General features: G+C 39.6%; 1 protein-coding gene across 3 annotated transcripts in view; it reads left to right on the forward strand.

Moving 5' to 3' along the window:
- Positions 1-11,178, forward strand: part of ATP9B (ATPase, class II, type 9B) — a 138,835-nt gene that overhangs the window by 5,021 nt on the left and 122,636 nt on the right. For all 3 annotated transcript variants that reach the window (XM_014535913.1, XM_014535914.1, XM_014535915.1), the window contains 2 exons: positions 3,326-3,476; positions 6,084-6,197. In XM_014535913.1, coding sequence (XP_014391399.1) covers positions 3,326-3,476; positions 6,084-6,197 — 265 coding nt within the window. The remainder of the gene's footprint in view (positions 1-3,325; positions 3,477-6,083; positions 6,198-11,178) is intronic.

Raw genomic sequence — 11,178 nt, forward strand, 5'->3', positions numbered from 1 at the left:
AGGGGCATGGGGGGGGATGGAAGGGTGGGGGGGTAGGTCAGTTTCCTTTGCTACTGAAGGTGGTTTTACAGAGCCTTCTGCCTATAGAAGAATATGTTAATACCAGCACAAACTCTGTAAAATCTGCATTTCCTAAGTTTTATATTTTTTCAAACATATATTTTGCTTGTCTTCTATATCATCTTATGTTTGTCTGACTTTTGTACATTAAACAATTAAATTAGGTAATTATGTGTTTCAGAGCAAACATTTATATCTGAACGCATTATATTCCTGGACGAGTTTTGCAGTGCTTAGGGAAGCATGTATCTCGTGTTGTACCTGCCTGCTCAGTAGCTCTCCCTGTGACGATGGGAATAATCTAGACTGAGATGTCCAGTATGATGGCCCCACCCCACGTGGCTGTTGAGCACTTGAAATGTGGCTCAGGTGACGGAGGAACTGGACTTTTTATTTCACTTAATTTTATTTCTCATTAAAATGCCACATGTGTTAATGGCTGCTTTCTGGGACAGAGTAGGAATGTACGCTTTTGTTGCAGAGTTGGTTTTGTAAGGTTGGAGACTTTGACTGTGACACTGGAGGCAGGACAGTGGCAGCAGAGCTGCTGAGTGCTGAGGGTGGCAGCTGTGCCAGGGTTTCCCCGTGTGCAGCTCTCCCCTCGCCGGTGCCTCTGAAACGAGGTACAAACAGACCAGGATCTCTGCAGTTAAATGTGTGTTTTATCCAGTGAGTCTTGTTCCTGCTCATAAGTTGTTCATTTATTTTTGTCATCTGTTGACTGGCTGCTGTTCTGTCTGAGGCTGAGGAGAACAGCCTATGAATGAGCAGGAGCCGCCCAACTGTCGTTAGGGGGCAGGGAGAACACAGCTCTGGGGTCAACTCTGCCAGCACTCAGTGCTTGTCTTTGATGAATCATGTCCCTCTGGCCTCCAGTTTTTTCCTATGTAAGATGTGGGAGTTTGGCATCTGTGCATTGTATGGGCAGTTGTCTGAGACTCTGATTCAGTCACAGTTTAAGAAAAAGTCCCTCATAACCTGGATAACTCGGATGTGCCACGTGTGTGATGTAACTGTGGGGTTTTGTACACAGGAGCATGCATGTAACTGGGTCCGAGATTGCAGTGTGGAGTTGCTGCTGCGGAGCTGGGAAGGAGCCCTCCTGAGCACTTAGTTGTGGGGTCATCACTCAGGAGAGACCTCTAGTGAGCTGCAGGGTGCATGGTGTCAGAAGGTGGGTGGAGTTAGAGAGGAAGGTGAGAGATAGTAGTTGGAAGCTTATTTCATTTTACTTGAAGTCTTTTTAAAATTTTGTTTAATTCAAGCGTAGATAAGATCAATATTACCAGCATTTTACCACAATGTACTTGACCAGAGCCCTCCCACCCAAAACCAGTAAAGGTGGGAATACTGTTTTGACAACCTTCATTCACTTGATTCATACCCTGATGTTGGTGATTTGAACTTACGTTGTATGTGTGAAGATGCCATCTGTTGTGATTTATTTTTAAAGTGATGACGACAATGGTAAGAAATTTCTGTCCTTGCATAGTTGGGTTTTTCCTTATCTGCTCCAGTTGAAACAGGAGGTGGGTGGGAAGCAGGGAGTTTCCGAGCAAACTCCTTGGCTGGGCCACAAGATAACCGAGATAGCCATGCTCCAAGCCCTCTTCGTCAGACTGAAGATTTTCTGAGCACAGTCAAGAACAGGGCAGATAGAAGAGTAGGGAGGTACTGATTTCAGTTAAACACATGCATGTTCCTTGCTATAGGATGCCACCATGGGTGATGATAAACACATCTGTTTTCAGTCTCTGCGATCCTAAAAATGATATGGGTGTGACTGAAGTGACTGAACTCCGCCACGTGTGCCTTGCCACGAAGGACCTGCAGTGACTTCAGGCTATGCTTACCTCACAATTTGCCAACCTCATTTTATAGCCACACCTTCTAAGGCTGTCATTGTCATACGTATTTCACATTAGCTTTCAATCTTCCTTGTCACAAAGTTAAGAATTCCTGTCTTACATGCTGGTTTACAGTTCTAATCCTGACTACATCTAAAAGATGAAGTTTAACAACTTTTCTAAATAAACCACTCTGTGTCTTTACATTCTGGAAATTTGAATTAAACTGAACTGTTACTACTGACATTTAAATTCACAATTATTTCATTCTTAATAGAGATGAATTTGTTACTTTTCGTCATTTTCTGAAGTATTTTTAAAAAGTTATCCACTGGAAACTTTATACTCTCCCTAAAAATAATGGTTGGGTGTCCACGCAGGGGAAGTGCTCATACTCCTGGAACCCTGACATTGGAGTGAGGACTGATTTATAATTAAAGTGTTTTTGCCGAGATGAAGATACCTGCATGAAAATATAGTCAAGCTTTCATTATCATTAAACTATATCAGTAATTTTAAATACTGAATTGAACCATAGTGTTCATTTTACATTAATGCTAATAGAAAAGTCATCTTTTAAGAGAGGAAAAAAGTGATTACATGGAGAGGGGGTCACATAGAACCACTGAGTAGTGTACTGAGAGTCACCAGTAACAGCAAACCTTTCCTTAGCACTCAAAGTATGGGCCACTTCAGAATGTTAATCGTTTTATTTGGCCAAGAGCGTGTCTAAACATGGAAGATAATTTCCTTGAGGTTCTAGAAGTCACTACACAGTTATACAAGTCTCTCTCAGTATCTTATATCAAACTAGAGGCCAGTGAGGTCCCTCGGCCTGGTCTGCAGGATTGGGCAGAAATCGGCTCTCCAACATCCCCGAGGGGTTCCAGATTGTGAGAGGATGCAGGCCAGGCTGAGGGACCACACTGGTGTATGATTGGGGCCAGGGAGGGATGCAGGAGGTTGGCCAGCAGGGAGGGACCACTGGAGGGCTCCAGGGCATGTCCAGACCAACTCACTCAGTCCCAATCTGCTGGACCTCAGCAGCAAGCTAACCTACCGGTTAGGTTAGAGCGTCTCCCCCGCCCCGTGGTCAGTGTACGTCATAGTGATTAGTCAACTGGTTGACTGACTGCCCCCTGGTGATCAGTGCATGTCACAGTGAGCAGTTGAGCGGCCTTAGCATATCATTAGCATATTACACTTTGATTGGTTGAACGGACGACTGGACAGTTAGCATATTAGACTTTTATTATATTGGATGTGAATTAGTATGACTGACCTATTTTAAGAAAACCCCTACAGATTAGCATTAGATATGCTATCAGTGCCTGGTATATATGGAAGCAATCATTATTGGCTATAAATATGTAGAATAAATTTTAAAAAGCATACACAATATCTTTTGTTTCATGTAGTTGCTGCGATTGGCTGATAAATGTTTGTCAGAGAAAGAGAGAGCTGAGAGCTCGCACTGTGTGGCTCGGACATCCTGAGAAGTGTGAAGAAAAACATCCCAGAAATTCCATCAAAAATCAAAAATACAATGTCTTTACCTTTCTCCCTGGGGTAAGACTATTAATTCTTGAAAATGGGTTGCATATCAGAGATTACTAGCTTCCTTTGTTTTCATTGTTTTTCTTTTTTTAAAAATTTTTCCGTTTTTAATTGCCATATCTTTTTGTTTTTCAATCGTGTTCAAATTGTTAAATAATTCCTATGCATTTTTAATGGCTATATCATAGAATACAACTGGAGAAAATTTATAGTTTGATTATTGATTTCAGTTCTAGATAAAAATTTAATTGTAGAATTAATCAAGTAAAGCTAAGTAAAATTATCAGAAAATAAGTCATAAATTTTGTTTGGCTGGGAATTTGTTTGGAGGGAAAGTGGAATGTAGTGTTTAAAGCCTGCCAAGGAACTTCACAGTTAAAGTAACATGATTCAGGTACATAACTCAGTAACAAAATGTTTATTAGCATTTATGGCTACTTTCTTCACATCATAAGTTTCACACCTTGTTCTATTGTTATATCATTAGTTACCTTTAATTGGGTGTTAATCCTAATTTTAAATACTGAAGTTTAAATATTTTATTATTTTTATTAAATTACAATACTGAGTTATGTATGTTTAGAATACTAAATAGTTGAATACTTTTTGTTTTGGTGCATCATTCCCTATTTTAATGACAGATTTATTTAAGTCAAAGGAGGCTGGTACTGATTATATTTTTATATCAAAGTTTTTGACAAGTTCTAGGTATTACCTCTTTTGCTCTTTTGCAAGCAGATCACTTGATTAAGTGACATGAGGGCTGCTTTGTCTTTCATGTTTTCATTTAAATTATCATGCTGATTTCATGTGGGCATTGATTGCCCCACCACCACCCATCTACCCATCCATTCAGTGGTTGACAAGAGCTTGATAAGTACTGTGATAATTTATTAAAACTCACAAAACTAATGGCTCCAATTAAAAGACTGATCTCTGTCAGGACAATAAAATGCAAAGTATTTTTCAGACAGGTACATATTCTCATCTTTAATGAAGCTAATGTTTTCTCTTTAGAGTTAAGTTATTAAATACTCATAGGTTGGCTAAGCATTGTATATATTCTTAAGGGTCACCAGATTCAGTCAGTAAACAATCAGGTATTGATTACTTTGGTTTAAAGCCAACAGTGCAGCTTACCTTTTACCAGTAAATCCACACAGCCTGCCCGGACGCTGTGTCCCGAAGGTACCTGTTGATGGGTCTGCACAACTATTACTCCATGAATGACTTTTTTCTTAAATTAGTCTTTTCATCTAAAACGTATTTTAGAAACATTTGGTAATTGCACAGTAGGAATTCTATTCCATTTTTAGCATGAATGGCAATTTCTGAATTGCTAAAAGGTATAATTTATGCTAACAGATTTTAAAGAAACCACTGAGGAGAAAAAGGGCTTTCCTGCTGAGATTAATTTATGAAATGATTCCAAACATTTTGAGACAGCAATTGAACATGATTATGAACATAAACGTGTTATCAATGTAACCGATTTTTCAGTCATGCACGTCTGTGTGATGATGCAGATAACTCCATTATTCTTTAAATCAACAATAAGTGCTTAACCTATGGCTCTGCTCTGTTGAGATTCCCATATCTTCCAAGGTGCATAACTAATGGTATCCAAGGAGATTTGGATTTGCAAGTTGCAAGTTTGTGATAAGTTTCATTGTAATTGTAGTGTGATATGGGAATTATTCTCATCTATAAACATGATTTTTGTTCCATTTGATTTTCAATTTAAATCTATTATTTTGAGAATTTGCAGATAGAAATCTATTAATATACTAGATCTTGTTTATCTTCCTTAAAGATAATTCTATTTGAATTAAGCAAAAACAAAAAGTTGCAGGATTTGCATTCCTAAAATTTTATTGAATTATGGTATTTATTTTATATTTGAAAGTACTGTTGACAATCAACTCCCAGGGCACTGTAAAGAATATATAGGTAGCTGTCTCCCTGAAAATTGGCCTGTGCTTTTCATAGCTTTCTATTTCATCATTTCTTTATACTTGAGGGATGTAATACTTCCAGGAGATTAGGGCAGTTTTGGGGTACAGTCATACCTGTGTATGTTTTGCTTGTTCACTCAATCTTTGTAAAGTTACCCAGATGTCCACATTCTTATTTCATTTTTTTTTACCACATCATAAATGTAAGGTTAACAGGACTTTTCCATTATAATACTTTCTAAGTTGTTACCAAGTTACACATTTGTATGTGTGTATTTGCTGACTTACTAACTTGGGAAGGCTTTGCTCTCTCATTTGCTTTGTTGTGCATATAAAGAGTCACAGAACAGAAGAGGAGTGGAAAACTGGAAAATTGCACTCAGGAATCAAAAGGTTTTCGAGGACACTTTTAACATAGTTGAATGTTCTAAAGGTCTTTTTGTCAGTTTGTTTTAAATATAATTTAGGGGTAACCTTACCTTTTTAAATATATGATTTAGTTATTGGAAAGCTAATGTCAAAATCATTAAATTTACTGTGACCCAAGGTATATGTTTACTGTTTGATGGAAATGTAGTCAGGTATTGTGCTGATTTTAATTATTTAATGAGATATTAAAGATTTTCCTTGAAGAGACTGTTAATTTTTTTCTTTTCCTTTTTAGGTTTTGTATGAACAATTCAAGTTTTTCTTGAATCTATATTTTCTGGTAGTCTCCTGCTCCCAGTTTGTACCAGCATTGAAAATAGGCTATCTCTACACCTACTGGGCTCCTCTGGTAAAAGAAAAGATTTTTGAAATTAAGTTAAATTATTAACTAGAATATATTTTTAAGAGTTGAAATGGTTAATAGATAAATAGATCAGATTTTCTAAAACCTGATATTGTTGCTATGTATCATTGAACTTTTATTAAAAGATGTTACAGAGTTCTGTTCTTAAATCCTTCACAGCTGTGCCCTCGGCAGGAGAAGTTCCAGAGCTGGTGGTGGGGCAGGGCTTCTACTGGGCCTTGTGTATCTTCCCGGGGACAGCAGGCCTGTCCCCCTGCCTAACTTCTGTGCTGAGCTGTTGGAAATGACATGTGGGGTCTATTCAGTAATTCCTGATGTCCTGACAGATGGGCAGTGTTTACCTTTGTCTGACAATGACAATTCTCATGTATCTCGATGAAGTCCAGACAATTTCTGGTTGGCAGCTCAGTGCATAAAAATGTTTGAAAGGCATATAATACTTAACGGATATTCTCATTTCAAACATATACTGTTTTGATAATTTTATGCTATTTGCTGATCGTTTTTCAACTTATATAGGCACATGTATCACTTCTTTCTTCCTTTCACCCAGAAAAATGCGCTGCTTTTGTTTGCTCTCTTTGGGGCCGACGCCCAGTGTCACACTGGCAAGGGAGCATTGTGGGGGGAGTATTCCTTCAGGGAAAGAGCCAACCAGGCTCAGGTTTCCCACCACAGCATTGCTGCCCTCAGAACTGGAATCTGAGCAAAGTGCTCGTGGTTATCTGCTCTGGTCTGCGGAGCCCACGCCTCACAGAGAGAATCTGGAAGATGGGTGGATTCTGGTTTACGGGACAGACTGAGCCAAACCCCACCCTGCCGCTGTTCCTGGTCACAGGAACTAGGTGGATGGGAGCAATGAAAGTCACTGTATAGGTAACATAAATGCAAAATTACAGGATAGATCTTTCCACTGACTAAATTGGTGACATTGAAAGCAATGTCAGTGCTGACAGTGAAGACATTGATCTGTATAATTTGGTAATAACACCAGAGGCCTTAAAGATGAATGCAGCGTTTTTATTTGAGGGATTTATCCCAAAGAAATAATGATCAGTCACAAAGTCTAAAGAATGTCTGTGATTATTTTTGATGAAAAAAATTATTTAAAAAGTCATATTCTAACAATGGATTCTTCAACTCTGCTGTGTGCCATGAGTATGTTGGAATACTGTGTTACGGTGTAGCTAACATTAAAGATACATATCTATATATATAAAAGCCCAGTGACCAAACAGCAGAATGATCAGAATGACTGGAACGACCGGTGGCTATTACGCGCACGGTGGCAGTCAACCAGCCTGATCCAAGCCCTGATCAGCACCACCCCCCCGGCTGGCCTGACCACTGATCAGCCCCCAACATCCCGATTGGGGCAGAGCCAGCTGGCCAACCTCCTGCGGACCCTTCCCCCGGCCATCCCAGCCTGATGGGCCCCCATCGGGGCAGGCCGGCCAAACCCCACCAGTGCATGAATTCATGCACCAGGCCTCTAATATTAGAATAAATGGGAGAGAGTGGGTTAAAACATGAATAGTATAAATACACAATTCCTTGATCAGCCAATAGTGAATTTGTTTATGTCCAGCACTACTCTCAGCACTGTTGGTACAATAGACCTTGCTCATCTGCTTCCTGACAGAGCTTAGATCTGGGGAGAATGACAATTTAAATCAATACATAATGCCAGGTAGTAGCCATACAGCTTTGAAGAAGAAAATATAAGGGGACTGAGAATGATGAGATTATTTTAATAGGGTGGTCAAGGCATGCCCCTCTGAGGGGGTGATAGGAAAGAGCAGGTGGGCCATGCACAGAACAGGGAAAAGAGAATGCAGGCAGAGGGAACAGCAGTTGTGAAAGGTCTTAGGGCTACAGGATGCTTGTCCCTGTGGGAGGGAGGTTGTAGACTGTTAGAGGGTGTGGACCTGGGACTGTGGTTGGAAAGGAGATAGGGGCAGGCTAGGGGGAGGAGGCCCCCGGTAAGGTCAGCTCCTCCAGGTGCTCAGATTTTATCCTGAGTGAGCAGGGAGCTGTTAGTGTATATGCTGCATGTGCCCAGGAAGAAGAACACTTAGACCACAGTTTTAAAAGCTCCTGTTGAAGCCAAGTAGCCATTAGGAGGAAGTTTTTATTCCTCTTTTTCTCTACCTTTCTTCCCACTGAAATTAACCTCTATTCTGAACTTGAGATTATACTTGCTATGTATCTCTTTACTTTTAGCACTTACATTTGTATCATTAAACAACATGCAATATTGTTTAGCATGCTTTAATAAGTTTATATATAGTTTATCTTATTCTATGTATCTTTTTGTAACATGCTTTTTTAGCTTAACATTGGTTTAGAAAATTGATCCACACCAACACAGATCTAGCTCATTCATTTTTCTTCCTCTAAAGCAGTGGTTCTCAACCTGTGGGTCACGACCCCTTTGGCAGTCGAATGACCCTTTCACAAGGGTTGCCTAAGACCATCCTGCATATCAGATATTTACATTACGATTCATAACAGTAGCAACATTAGTTATGAAGTAGCAACGAAAATAATTTTATGGTTGGGTCACAACATGAGGAACTGTATTTAAAAAGGGCCAGAAGGTTGAGAACCACTGCAAAAAGTATGCCAACATATGAGCCTATCACAAGTGTTTGTCCATCCTTCTGGGAAAGGAGGCTTTTAGTTGTTTCTAATTTTCCACAGTTACAGACTTTGCTGTAGTGATCATTCCACTTGTACATTATTCCTGATGCACATTTTAGTCTCATTGAAAAAGTACTGTTTACTTTTTTGTACAAATGATGTATCTTCACGGGGATTTCTTCCTAAGCTCCTGAGTTCTTGCTCTTTCTTTACCTGTGTATTGTAATTGGTGTTTGGGGCCTGGGGTGGCATGTGGTCTTATATGTGTACAAAAGGTTGTACATCTTTTCTCTTCTTGCTCCAAGCTTCCGTATGCTTACATAAAAGGAATCAGTGAGCATTTCCATATTTCTCCTAGGCAAGAACCCACCAGAGAAGCATAAAGCACCTTATAGCTGGAGGTTATGAAATCTTATGTCTGACGTCCACTAATTTTACAGGGAACCGGTTACTTCAGACATTCCCTCTGCTCTCTGACTGACATTGGGATGTTTCTGAAACACTGGTAATTTAATTAATAATCTTTCTTTTCCAATTACTGCTGGCAGTGTTATTTACTAGTTTCTGCTCTGAACTATTTCTATTGTATTTTCCCATACAATAGAAAAGTTAACTGAAAATAAAGTGACTTCATTATACTATTGAGTCAGAATGAAGATTACCTTTCATATTGTTCATCTTTCAGAACAATTCTTCTAGACATAGCTAGTGTAATCAGAGTAACAAAGCATATTGTAATGCTTCTATCAAAATTAGTAAGGTGAACTAGAGTTGCCCATGAAAAGATTTTTAGGTGAAGAAAGTATGGATTTTTAACTGCATCTTCCATATACAGTATAGTATACTCCTGGTACTTCATTAGTACCTAATGGCAGCCAGACAGGCTGTGTAGGTGATAGCCCTGCATGAGGACTCTGATTTCCAGTCTGACTTGAAGGTCTTCCTTGTCCACCCTTTCTCATAAGTCTGTGCATTGGAGGAATGGGTGGAGCACGTAGAGGAAACAGAATCAACCCCTCCCAGTCCCACCGTCCAGACACTTGGCAACAAATGGTGCTGAGACAGCTAGACAGCTACATGCAAAAGTATAAAGTTGGACCCCTACTTCATATCATACACAAAAAGTAATTCGAAATGGATCCTAGATCTATATGAAAGAGCTAAAACTATAAGACTCCTAGAAGAAAACATAGAGCTAAATCTTTGTGTTCTTGGGCACTAAAGCCCAAGTGCCAAATGAAAAAAGTAAGTTGGACTATATCAGAATTAAAACTTGTATGCATCAAAGAACACCATCAAAAAAGTACAGTTAATGGGAGAAAATATTTGTAACATCGTGTTTGTAAATTACATGACTGACAAGGTCTTTGTATTCAGAATAATATAGACACTCTTAAACCTTAACAATGAAAAAACAGATGACTAGTTAAAAAGTGGATGTAGGATCTGAATAAACGTTTCTCTAAAGAAGATGTGCAAGTGGCCAATAAGTGCATGAAAAGTAGTGCAACTTTTGAAACCAGTTTGATATTTCATAGAAAATGCTAAACATACAGTTACCATATCACCCAGAAGAGACATATCCATAGAGACGGGAAGTAGATTAGTGGTTGCCAGGCTGGGAGCAGGGGAGAATGGTGGTGTTTGCTATTGGGGTTTTTTGGGGGTGATGAAAATATTCTAAAATTAGATGTTGGCATAACTCTGAATTACTGAAAATGTGAATTGTATACTTTAAAGAAGTTAATTTTATGGCATGTGAATTATATCTTAACAAAACTGTTAGGTGAGGGTCAAACTCTGCTCATCAGCCATTACCTTAAGTGGGGGCTATTCAAATTCGTGCTGCACACTGTGCCCACCTCCCTCTGTGCAGTTGGGGCATGTCCCCAACTGTTTGGCTCTCTCCTCAGTGATTCCAAAAGCGGCATTAGAATACTTCTCAAAACAGTGCTTTTTGCAACCACTGGAAATATCCAGGCAAAGACCAGCTGGGTTACATGAAGGTGTTTCAGGAGACTACTGACAGTTCTCTGGTGTTGGAGGAGAAGGCAGCATGGAGAGGGTGATGAGGCTAGAGAGCTATCCATTTTTTTAAAATAAATCTTTATTGTTGAGATTATTACAGTTGTTCCTCTTTTTCCCCATAGCTCCCCTCCACCTGGTTCCCACCCCCCCTGCCCTTCCCCACCCCCCACTATCCTCGTCCATAGGTGTACGATTTTTGTCCAGTCTCTTCCCCCACCCCCACACCCCTTTCCTCCCGAGAATTGTCAGTCCACTACCTTTCTATGCCCCTGATTCTATTATATTCACCAGTTTA

This window comes from Myotis brandtii, unplaced genomic scaffold (assembly GCF_000412655.1).
Source record: "Myotis brandtii unplaced genomic scaffold, ASM41265v1 scaffold154, whole genome shotgun sequence".
Taxonomy (NCBI): domain Eukaryota; kingdom Metazoa; phylum Chordata; class Mammalia; order Chiroptera; family Vespertilionidae; genus Myotis; species Myotis brandtii.